This window comes from Saccopteryx bilineata, chromosome 11 (assembly GCF_036850765.1).
Source record: "Saccopteryx bilineata isolate mSacBil1 chromosome 11, mSacBil1_pri_phased_curated, whole genome shotgun sequence".
NCBI lineage: Eukaryota > Metazoa > Chordata > Mammalia > Chiroptera > Emballonuridae > Saccopteryx > Saccopteryx bilineata.
The window spans coordinates 50,733,867-50,746,862 of record NC_089500.1 but is presented as its reverse complement, the minus strand read 5'-3'; the positions used below and the strand labels follow the sequence as shown (position 1 = coordinate 50,746,862).

Genomic DNA, 12,996 nt, shown 5'->3' with positions numbered 1-12,996 from the left:
TCTATGTTATGTATACAGTGTGTCCGTAAACTCATGGTGCACTTTTGACCGGTCACAGGAAAGCAACAAAAGACGATAGAAATGTAAAATCTGCACCAAATAAAAGGAAAACTCTCCCAGCTTCATACCTATTCAGTGCAGTTCGATGTGGGTTCATGGACAGATATTTTAGGGCTCCTTAGGTAGCTATCCCATATAGCCTCTACAGACTCGTCACTGACTGATGGCCTACCAGAACGGGGTTTCTCCACCAAACTGCCGGTTTCCTTCAAATGCTTATCCCACCGAGTAATGTAATTCCTATGTGGTGGTGCTTCGTTATAAATGCGCCAATATTCACGTTACACTTTGGTCACCGATTCAAATTTAGCAAGCCACAAAACACACTGAACTTTCCTCTGTACCATCCATATCTTGGCTGGCATGGTCATGGACTGCTCCGCTGTAAACACGGTGTTATGTCATCATCTGCGCATGTGCACATGCTGCCACATCATCCTACAGAAACTTGGAGGATTTCCTCTTATTTGGTGGAGATTTCACATTTCTATCGTCTTTTGTTGCTTTTCTGTGACCAGTCAAAAGTGCACCATGACTTTACAGATGCACTGTATATGATTTCACTAATCCCTTCACTTTCTCTGATCCCATCCCCTATTTCCCCTTCCCTTGGAGAGCTGTCCCTCTGCTACCTGTGACCCCGCCTCTGCCTCTATTCTGTTCTTCAGTTCACTTTGTTCATTAGATTTCACATATAAGTGAGATCATATATTTGTTTTTCTCTGCCTGACTTATTTCACTTAGCATAATAATCTCCAGGTCAATAATCCATGCCATCGCAAAGTGTAAGATTTTCTTCTTTTTCACAGCTGCGTAGTAATTCATTGTGTATAGTACCACTGCTTTTTAATCCACTTGTCCACTGATGGACAACTTGGGCTGTTTCCATATCTTGGCTATTGCAAACAATGCTGCAATAAACATGGAATGCATATCTTCTTTTGAATCAGTGATTTGGTATTCTTAGGATATATTCCCAAAAGTGGGATAGCTGAGTCGAAAGGCAGTTCCAGTTTTAATTTTTTGAGGAAATGCCATACTGTTCTCTACAGTGGCTGCACAGTCAGCATTCCCACCAGCAGTGCAAAAAGGGTTTCTTTTTCTCCACACTTTCGCCAGCACTTATTGACTTAATAAGCGCCATTCTGACAGGTCTGAGGTGGTATCACATTGTGGTTTTAATCTGCATTTCTCTGATAATTAGTGATGTTGAAAATTTTTTCATATGCCCATTGGCCATCTGTATGCCCTCTTTGGACAAGTGTCTATTCAGTTCTGTTGCCCATTTTTTAATGGATTGTTTACCATCTTGGGATTAAGTTTTAGAAGTTCTTGATAAATTTTGGTTATCAACCCTTATCAGACATATTGGTGAATATGTTCTCCCATTATGTGCATTGTCTTTTTATCTTATTAATGGTGTCTTTTGCTGTGCAAAAGCTTTTTAATTTGATATAGACCCATTAGTTTATTTTGTCCTTTATTTCACTTGCCCATGGAGATAAATCGGCAAAAATATTATGAGAGATATCTGAGAGTTTACTATGTTTTTCCCCAAGATGTTTATGGTTTGGCAACTTACATTTCAGTCTTTTATCCATTTTGAGTTTATTTTTGTGAATGGTGTAAGTTGGTGGTCTAGTTTTATTTTTTTGCATGTACCTGTCCAATTTTACCAACATCATTTATTAAAGAAACTATCTTTACTCCACTGTATGCTCTTACCATATTTTCCAAATATCAACTGACCATATGGTGTGGGTTTGTTTCTGGGTTCGCAATTCTGTTCGATTGATCTGTATGCCTGTTCTTATGCTAGTACCAAGCTGTTTTGATTACTATGGCCTTGTAGTATAACTTAATATCAGGAAGTGTGATACCTCCCACTCTGTTCTTCATTTTCAAGATTGCTGAGGCTATTCATGTTCTTTTTCGGTTCCATGTAAACTTTTTGGAATATTTGTTCTATATCTTTGAAGTATGACATTGGTATTTTAATGGGAATTGCACTAAATTTACAGATTGCTTTGGGTAACATAGACATTTTAATGATGTTTATTCTTCCTATTCATGAACACGGTATATGCTTCCACTTGTATCTTCCTTGATTTTTATTTTTTCAATGTCTATGACTTTCTGAGTACAAGTCTTTTACCTCCTTGGTTAAATTTACTCCCGGGTACTTTATTCTTTTTGTTGCAATAGGGAAGAAGATTGTTTCCTTAATTTCTTTCAGACAGTTTATTGTTGGTGTATAAAAATGCCACTGATTTCTGAATATTAATTTTATAACCTGCCACCTTGCCAAATTCACTTTTCAGGTCTAGTAGTTTTTTAACTGAGATGTTAGGGTTTTCTATGTACAGTATCATGTCATCAGCAAATAATGACTTTTACTTCCTCTTTTCCACTTTGGATGCATTTCTTCTTCTTATCTGATTGCTGTGGCTAGGACTTCCAGAACTATGTTGAATAAGAGTAGTGAAAGGGGGCACCCCTGCCTTGTTCCTAATCTTAAGGGGATTACTTTTAATTTTTGCCCACTGAGTATGATATTGGCTGTTGGTTTGTCATAGATAACCTTTATTATGTTTTATCATGTTGAAGTATGTTCCCTGTATTCCCACTCTCTTGAGAGTTTTGATCATAAATGAGTGCTGGATTTTATCAAATGCTTTTTCTGCATCTATTGATATAACCATGTTATTTTTATCCTTGATTTTATTCATGTGATGAATCACATTTATTGATTTCCAAATATTCTACCAGCCTTGCCTCCCCAGAATAAGTCCCACTTGATCATGATTTGTGACTTTTTAATGTATGGCTGGATCAGTTTCCTAATATTTTGTTGAAAATTTTAGCATCTATGTTCATCAGGGATATTGGCCTATACTTTTCTTTCTTTGTAGTGTCTTTACCTGGATTTGGAATTTGGATTTGCCTCATAAACGAAGCTTAGAAGTCTTCCCTGTTCTTGAATTTTTTGAAATAGCTTGAGAAGGATGGGTGTTAGTTCTTCTTTGAGTATTTGGTAAAAATTTGCCTGTGAAGACATTCAGTCCAGGACTTTTGTTTGCTGAAAGTTTTTTGATAACTGTTTCAATTTCATTTGTTGTAATCTGTTTGTTTAGGTTTTCTGATTCTTACAGACTGAGTTTTGGAAAAATGTATGTTTCTAGGAATTTACCCATTTAACTGAGGTTGACTAATTTTTTGTCATATAGATCTTCATAGTATTTTCTTACAATCCTTTGTAGTTCTGCGATGTCAGTTCTTCTCCATTTTCATTTCTAATTTTATTTGAGTTTTCTCTTTTTTTCTTGATGAGTCTGGTTAAAGGTTCGTCAATCAGGTTTACCATTTCAAAGAACCAGCTCTTGGTTTCATTGACCTTTTGTGTTTTTGGGGTTTTTTTAGCCTATATCATTTATTTCCATTCTGATCCTTATTATTTCCTTCCTTCTACTTCCTCTGGGCTTTATTTATTGTTCTTGTAGATGCAGGGTTGTTTATTTGAGATTTTTCTTGCTTCTTAAGGTATGCCTGTAATACAATTAACTTCCCTCTCAGGACTGCTTTTGCTGTGTCCCATAAGTTTTAAGTTGTTTTATGATTTATTTGTTTCAAGGAAATTTTTTATTTCTTCCTTGATCTCGTTGTTAATCCGTTTATTTAACAACATGCTCTTTAGTCTCCAAGTATTTAAATTTTCAGTTTTTCTATAGTAGTTGTTTCTAGTTTCATGCCATTGTGATCAGAAAATATGCTTGATATGATTTCAATCTTCTTAAATTTGTTGAGACCACCTTTGTGCCCTAACATGTGTTCTATCCTAGAGAATGTACCATGAGCACTTGAAAAGAATGTATATTCTGCTGCTTTGGGGTGAAAGGTTCTGAAGATACTAAATCCCATTGGCCTAGTGTGACATTTAAGGCCACTGTTTCTTTGCTAATTTTCTGTCTGAAGGATCTAACCACAGATGTTGGGGGGGGTATTAAAAACCCCTACTATTATAGTATTGCTGTTGATCTCGCCCTTTAGGTAAATCAAAATCTGCTTTATATATTTAGGTACTCCAATATTAGGCACATAGATATTTACAGTGGTTATATCCTCCTATTGGATTGCTCACTTTATCATTATGTAGTGACCTTCTTTATCTCTTACTGTAGCCTTGTTTTTAAAGTCTATTTTGTCAGATGTAAGTACTACTACCCCAGCTTTTTTTTCATTTCCATTTGCGTGAAATCCTTTTTTCCATCCTTCACTTTCAGTCTATGTGTATCTTTTTGTTCTGAGGTGGGTCTCTTATAGACAGCATATATACGGGTCCTGTTTCCTTATCCATACAGCTACCCTGTCTTTTCATTGTAGCATTTAACCCATTTACAATTAAGGTTATTATTGATATGTACTTATTTATTGCCATTTTATTCTTTAGATCTACAATTCTCTTTTTCTTGATTTTTTTTTCCTTTGCTCTTTTTCCAGCAGGCCCCTTAACATTTCTTGCAGTACTTGCTTGGTTGTAATAAATTCCTTGAGTATTTTTTTGTATGAAAAACTTATTATTTCCCCTTCAATTTTAAATGATAGCCTTGCTGGATAAAGTAGTCTTGCTTGTAGGTTCTTGTTTTGCATCACTTTGAATATTTCTTACCAATCCCTTCTGGCCTCAGATGTTCCTGTTGAGAAAACGGATGTCATCCTTATGGGGGCTCCTCTGTAGGTTATGAACCGCTTTTCTCTTGCAGCTTTTAGTCTTCTTACTTTGGCACTTTAATTATGATGTGTCTTGGTGTAGGCCTCCTTGGGTTCCTCTTTAATGGAACTCTCTGTGCTTCTTGAACTAGTGTAACTTTTTCCTTCATCAATTTAGGAAAATTTTCAGCTATGAGTCTTCAATTTTCTTTTTCTTGAAGGCCAAATAATCTTGGTTTTTCTTTAACATACACTAATCATATTGCTTATAATACTGAAACTTTATATATATTATATATGTTAATTTACTCCTTCTTCTGTAAAACAAATACAGGATTCTGTTTTTTATAACTAGAGCTCTCAATTTCTCCATATTAAGAAGTTTGTCACAATATGTACATCTAGACTACAAATGTCCTATTAGAAGACTTTTAACAACACACTTAAGAATAGTTAAAAGCACTGAGACTGCACTAAGATTCAACCTCTTGATTTTTCTTGTTATTTGTATCTTACATCCTGAAATGTAAATTACCTTGCCATTTCATCTTCTACATATTTTTTTACAGCTTTCTCAGCAACTGTCCTATCCAGTTTTGCAATTGGCACAATTTTTGTTTCATCATACAGTGCTCGAGGTTCCTGAATCAAGAAAATAAATTTATACCAGCTTTTGAAAAAAAACTGAATTTAGCTGTCATAAAAACATTCATATACTTCTTCCAAAGAAATATATTTTACCCTCATTAATATATAAATCATAATAGTTATTTCATTAGATATCATTGTTTATCTCCTTTTTTTTCTGTGATAGAGAGAGGGACAGATGGGGACAGACAGACACACAGGAAGGGAGAGAGATGAGAAGCATCAATTCTTCATTGCAGTACTTTAATTGTTCATTGATTGCTCTCTCATATGTGTTTTGACCAGGGGAGCTACAGCAGAGCAAGTGACCCCTTGTTCAAGCCAGTGACCTTGGGCTTCAAGTCAGCGACCTTGGGCTCAATCAAGCCAGTGACTATGGGGTTATATCTATGATTCCACACTCAAGCCATGGAGCCCGCGCTCAAGCTGGGTGAGCCTGCACTCAAACCAGTGACCTCAGGATTTTGAACCTGGGTCCTCTGCATCCCAGTCCAATACCCTATCCACTGCACCACTGTCTGATCAGGTTGTTTATCTTTATTTTCCATGTTACCTCCTTAGGCCTAATTAAATATCTTTCAAATATTAACAAGAACATGATAAAACCCATTCCAGTTTTGGAAGCATTAATTTTTAAGATAGAATTCTGGCTCCATTGTTTACTAGTTTGTATGCCTAGAATGAAATGTGTACTTTACTAAATTATTGTGATAAGTAGCAATAATATATGTTAAACACTGGGCATACAGATAAGTTCTATAGATTATTAAAGATATCAAATATGAAATATATCCATGCTAACACTATGCAATGGAAAAAATAAATGCAAGGAAAATACTGCACCTTTATTTGTACATTTATGCAAAGTTAAGTGGTACCAAAAGTCTTTCAATAAATATTTTGTATTACTTGCTGTCGTACCATTGCAATTTGAACCTCTCCGCCTGTAGCATATACTTCTCCATCATGATCACCATAAAGAAAAAATTTTTCTATGCTTCCATAAAAGAGAGGAAGTGTCTTGACTGTCTTGACCTAATATTTAAGTGTGAAAAAAGGTTTCAGTGTTAATATTTACTAAGAGAAACAGGTGTACTATAATAATTATTCCACAAACCATTTTATATAAATATTTAAAAATTATTATTTAATAATATATTTTATTGAACATTATAAACAATATATGTATAACATATTATGTATAATATAACATTACAATATGTATGTTATACATATTATAATTAGTATTATTTATTTAATAATATGTAAATAAAATTCCAATGACTAATAATCCAATAAAGTTGTAATTGTGAAGTTCTCCACTTACTCCCATATTTTGTAAAGACAACAGTACCTTCTTCATACAGCAATTTCATGGCCACACATGTGTCTAAAAGATCCATAACTCCTCCAAAGTCAATTTATTATAAATGCCAGAGTAACTCAAACCCTTTCCCCCATAAAATCTGGCTTTCCAACTATGAACAATGACTTACAAAGTCAAAGAAATTATCATTTCCTTCCAATAAATTAGTTCAACACGTGCCTATACTTCTTGAGAAATCTGAGGATAATTTCTATTAATCCAATTCAGACATCCTTGACAAGGACCACAAAAGTTTATAGCCAATCTACCTTTCCAGCCTCTTTTCTAAACTATTTCTCTTCACACACATATAACCCAACTCCACTGCTTGCTGTTTCTCTGAACTTATTAATGTTCTTGTCTGTGCTTATATTACTTCTCTGAGAAAGCATTCTATACAACCATCACATAGAATTTGACAAAGTTGATCACTCCCTCCCTTCTTGTAATTCTTCACTTAACTTCAGGTATACCATATTCTCCTAGTTTCCTTCTATCTTACCAGCTTATCCCTTTTGTTCTCCTTTCTCAGCTCCCCTGTATTCTAATTCCTAAATGTTAGAAAAGCAAGGCTGCAACTACACAAAGTACTTCTAGTGCCTGTATTCAATTCTGATGTTTCAAATATATCATAATGATTCTCACATTAATGGAGAGAATGGACATCCTTCTAACTCTGTAAAAATTTTTATAAACCTGAGCCTCTACCTCTTTAAGGTTGTTTTAAATGTCATTTCTTGCACAAAGAGTTTCATGATTTACTCTCTTCTCCAAGGTCCACCCAAAGTCAGAAAATTCTCTCCTAATTTCTTGCCCAAAGACTTTCATGATTTACTCTCTTCTCCCAGGCCCATCCAAAGTCAGAAAATTCTCTCCTTCTAAAATGTCAAAGCACTCACTATTCATCCCCTTTTCATAGCAGTTATTCCCTTCTCACCTATTATTATTTATGTTTAGGTTATCTCTATTTTTAGGCTGTATTATCCCTAAGGACAAAGCATATCTAATACTATAGATCTCTGCAATTTACACAACATAGTCAATAAACACACTAACTTACAGGAAACAGATACTTAGTAAAATTAGCTAAGAAGTCAAAATTTCATATCACATTAGCAAAAACACTGAAAATCTTCTTTTGCATAAAGTTTATTATAAGAAACAATAAAAACCTTGTTAACTGAGCACCAAAACAAAAAATATAGATTGTTTTTTTTTTTTTAATGCCATGCTAAATTACATAATTAAAGTCACTGGTTTTTTCCTGGCCCCTGAGGAGCAAATCAATATATCCATTTGTAGTTGTTGCTATATTCTAGTACATCTAACAAATGTCATCCCAGTAAATTCAATAAAAATTTTAAAAAATTCTAATACATCTAATTTAGTTTCAAATTCTACTAAAAATTAAATCTAAAAATAAGTTAAACCTACCAGCTGTCCTGCTTTGTATACTTTTCCATCCCATTCTATTGCTGAGTATGTGGCCCAGGGGCCCTGCTTTTTAGAAGGAAGATCAGAACGTGTAATTATTCCTTTAAAAAGTGTAAATTTTATTTGTTTGTCATATTTTTCATGACAGTCCTTGAGCCATAAAGTAAATTCTCTGTCAATTTTCATTCGTTGCTCCTGTAAAATTTTAAAATGTTCTATGAAATAAGGTCAATAAATGTAACCATTGACACTTGTCATTCATTCCATTTTTCCTTCCATAGACCCACTCCAGAAAACCTAATAAAAAACTAAAATATTTTGCTGGATCTTTCTCCCATACAAATTTAGATTTCCAATAAAACCATTACTAAAGAAAGCAAATCTTTATTATTAACCTTGGATAATAGTCAACACCAACAATAAAGTTTTTCTTCCCCGCTCTATATTCTAAGATACATCAAAAAAATGAAGAGCAGCAGCAGCAAAGTAGGAGACCTAGCTGGCTATAAGAAAGAGGTAAATGGAAATCTCACTGTGAATCAGGCACATTCTCAATAGGGCAATAAATATCTCCTTTTATGTATCAAAAACAAATATATACACATATAGTATGTAAACATACCATATATATGGTATATCTATGGTATTAAAATGTCATGAAGAAGAGCAATTAGGAGAAAAAATTGTCCAAAACAGGGTCCTTATAAGAGTAGTAAGAAAAGAAAAAGGTTGAAGAAACCCTAATAAGCAAAACACATTTTTCCTTTTAATTGTGTAACACATTCATATTATCTATTCAAAATAAATGAAATCATAAAATGAAAACTGTTTCCTAATAATACATAAGAAAACATTTTTGCTTATCATTATTCACTCTGCTGAGATAATATACAGATTTATACCCAAACATCAGCTACAATATATTGTATATTGCCTGTCCAGAATGAGCAAGGAAGACATTTTACATATTGCATGCTCTGACAAAAGACAATGCATAAAATTACAAAAGTTCTGTCCTTTTTACATACCTTACTCCATAGCATACTATAGTTATCTCCAAATAAAAATTGGGCAAAATTAGAAATGATTTCAGCTTTCAGTAAAAAATACATGGACTTGGTAAAAACTCAAAAATTGGTAAGTTTCTAAGAAAACTTCCCCTAACCCTTTTCCCAAGTACCAACTCCTTTCTGAATTAGCAAATCACTGTTTTCAGTTTATCAGCTTGACAAGGATATTAAAATTATTAACTGGGAATGGGACGGTCTGTCTACATTTTTATATTACACTTCAATGTATGGCCCGTTTATTAGATAAAATTATTCTATGCTAAAACATATAGAAGTCTGCAGGATTCATTATCAAACAAATTGCCAGATGTATTAGTTAAATCCAAAGATTAAATTATGTATCAAAGGACAATGTTACAAGTGTGACAGTTAATCTAGGAGAGGAGTATGCAGATACTCATCATAATATTCTTTCAACTTTTCTGTGTATTTAAAATATCCCCAAATTAGAAAATACATGATTTTAAAATACAATGTAACAAAAAAAAATTGACGTATTGTAGGTAACTTTTGGAAGAAAAGTCAAATTGTTTAATAAATGGCGGATAATTACTACTAAATGTATCATATCTAAGTACAAGTAAGACTTCTATCTGGTGATAATTCTTTAAAAGTACCTTAATCTTCTGATTCAAAATATTTTATAAACAGCAAAATGAATTTAACATCTTGTAGGAATGACTATAAATATTGTATGTATTTACTGTGCAACATTTTAGGTTTACTATAAAAGCATCTATCTCTTGGCAACTCCACATTGAACTACTAAAGAGTAGTATATCAAGTAAAAGTTTCTGAGGTATTTAGTAAAATAAAAATACAATAGTATGCTAGTTCAACTTAAAAAAAAACAACTATTATCCTTGTTCTACCAATCAATGCATGGATTTTAATACTGCCTGGTCTCAAATCACCTTTTAGCCAAAATTATTTCAGTTTTCCCTCAATTTTACCCTTAAGATTAGATTAAAATTGCATAGTTTCATTATTAATATACAAACATAAGCGTTTGTGTTAGACAAAATTGTTCTTATATGTTCTCATCAAGTGCATATGCTTCTGTAGCTTCTACTTACTATGTCATGGTCTTGATATTAAAATCTAATAAAGAACTACAAATTTTATCCAAATGGTCTAACCAGTTTGAAATTTTTGAGTGATGTGAACACATAAATGCTCATAAGGGAAAATCTATACAAATTCTTTTGATTAAAAAGTATGTAAAATGCCATATAAATTTATACTAATAGTGACTTTTGTTGTACATAAAAATAGAACATCTGCAAATATTCAAAACTTGATATATATAATCATACCTGTCCATTTAAAATCCTTGTAAAAAGGGTGTTCTTGTCTTTCAATTTTAGCTCAAGATCCATAAAAGTCAGTTTATTTGTGCTGACCTGGAATCTGTCATTAGTGAATAATGCACCAGATATTCTATTGTAGCACTCAATTGGTGCAAGCCCTCTCTTCTTAGGAGGAGTACACCAATCAAAGCTTGAACAGAACAAAATATTAGTTAATAAAATGATTTGATTATAAAACTATGTATTTCAGCAAAAATCAGAACTTACTCCTCAACAGTTGTATATGGTATTAGTCGTCCATTCCAAAAACATTCAAAAATAGGCCTTTTTCCTCTTGCTGCTTTTTCAAATATAAAACAATCATCATCATCATCTTCATCTTTTAATTCTAGAGCACAGGAGTAAATAGAGTGAAATGTTTATTACTATAAGTAGCTTTATTCTTAGTTTGTCCTAAGAAAGGTTTATTTCCAAAGTGGTTATACATCACCAATGATGTGTCTCATTTAAAGTCACTAATTACTTATATTTAGGAGCTACACTAGCTACTCAGCTTGCATTCATTAAAACATGTTTATTAAGCAAAAGAATCATACATTAAGAGAGACTATGCCAGCCTGACCAGGTGGTGACGCAGTGGATAGAGTGTCAGACTGGGACACAGAGGACCCAGGTTTGAGACCCCAAGGTTGCCAGCTTGAGCACAGGCTCATCTGGTTTGTGCAAGGCTCACCAGCTTGAGCCCAGGGTCACTGGCTCGAGCAAGGGGTCACTCGATCTGCTGCAGCCCCCCAGTCAAGGCACATATGAAAAAGCAATCAATGAACAACTAAGGTGCTGCAACAAAGAGTTGATGCTTCTCATATCTCTCCCTTTCTGTCTCTTCCTGTCTGTCCGTTCCTATCTGTCCCTCTCTCTGTCACAAAAAAATAAAAAGAGAGAGACTATACCCTACCAGACTTCTTCCCTATGAATATAGAAGCATAAATCCTCTATGTAAAACACAAGTTTCACAATTTTGTCAGAACCAGTACATTCACCTAAAAATTAGCTGGAAAACCTATGGTATCTAATAGCAACAAGTTTGCCTAGTTTGAGCAAATTAATCGGTAATACTATATTTAAGTTTATCTTATATAAACTAAAATTATAATGTTACAAAGCATAAAGCACATAACTGTAGCATTTTTGTTTGTTAGTAATACATTTCCATAAATCCAGATAAATTAAGATCAAACATTATCATTGTGATAAAGCAACCCCTCAGTTTCATCTGCCTTAAGTCATCTTCGCCCAAATAAAGCCTTCTTCCCCCAAAAAACATTCACAAGAATCACCTAAATACAAGTTCCTTTCAATCAGACTAATTCGCTGTTCTTAGAGAACTCTTTTAATCATCATTCAATATATTGGCTCTTATTTTAAGAAATCGTTTCAATAACTTTATCTTTTTGTCTACAAGCATACAAATATTAGAAATGGCAAATTAAACAGCGGCCAGAGATATCACAGGAGGCAGAGTCACGGAGTAGTAATATGCATGAGCACTGAATAAATACTGTGGAGCACAGAGTTACAGCAGTTTTTTATTTAACGCTTATAACACCTCAATGAGGCATTAACTATTATCTCTGCCTCATTCTACAGATAAGGAAAACTGAATTAGGCAGTAGTTTGTTAAATTCACATAATAGAAAGTCTGGCTCCAGAACCCGCAACACTAAGGATATACTGAGGAAGTACTGTGAATGAGAAAAGTTAATACTGTTCATCAATGAATTCAATGAAATCTCAATAATTCCACCAGGATTTTGTTTAAATGAATATACAAAGAGATTCAAAAATGTATGTAGAAGAGGGAAAGATAGAGAAATAAGAATTTTCTCAAAAAAGAATACTGAGGCCCTGGCCGGTTGGCTCAGTGGTAGAGCGTTGGCCTGGTGTACAGGAGTCCCAGGTTTAATTCCCGGCCAGGGCACACAGGAGAAGCGCCCATCTGCTTCTCCATCCCTCCCCCTCTCCTTCCTTTCTGTCTCTCTCTTCCCCTCCCGCAGCCGAGGCTCCATTGGAGCAAAGTTGGCCTGGGCGCTGAGGATGGCTCTGTGGCCTCTGCCTCAGGCGCTAGAATGGCTCTGGTTGCAACAGAGCAACGCCCCAGATGGGCAGAGCATCGCCCCCTGGTGGGCATGCCGGGTGGATCCCAGTTGGGCGCATGTGGGAGACTGACTGCCTCCCCATTTCCAACTTCAGAAAAATACACACACACACACACACAAAAAGAGTACTTGAGTGTCTTGCCCTGCAGATATCAAAATGGAGTATAGAGCTACAAGAGAGTATCACTACTCATGTATAAAATACAAATAGATATATACACATATGGGAACTTAATATTATTATA

General features: G+C 34.3%; 1 protein-coding gene across 1 annotated transcript in view; it reads right to left on the bottom strand.

Moving 5' to 3' along the window:
- Positions 1–12,996, bottom strand: part of SMCHD1 (structural maintenance of chromosomes flexible hinge domain containing 1) — a 176,891-nt gene that overhangs the window by 104,484 nt on the left and 59,411 nt on the right. The window contains exons 11-15 of the mRNA XM_066246162.1: positions 10,863–10,983; positions 10,602–10,785; positions 8,216–8,410; positions 6,337–6,450; positions 5,303–5,409 (exon numbers count right to left, since the gene is read on the bottom strand). Coding sequence (XP_066102259.1) covers positions 5,303–5,409; positions 6,337–6,450; positions 8,216–8,410; positions 10,602–10,785; positions 10,863–10,983 — 721 coding nt within the window. The remainder of the gene's footprint in view (positions 1–5,302; positions 5,410–6,336; positions 6,451–8,215; positions 8,411–10,601; positions 10,786–10,862; positions 10,984–12,996) is intronic.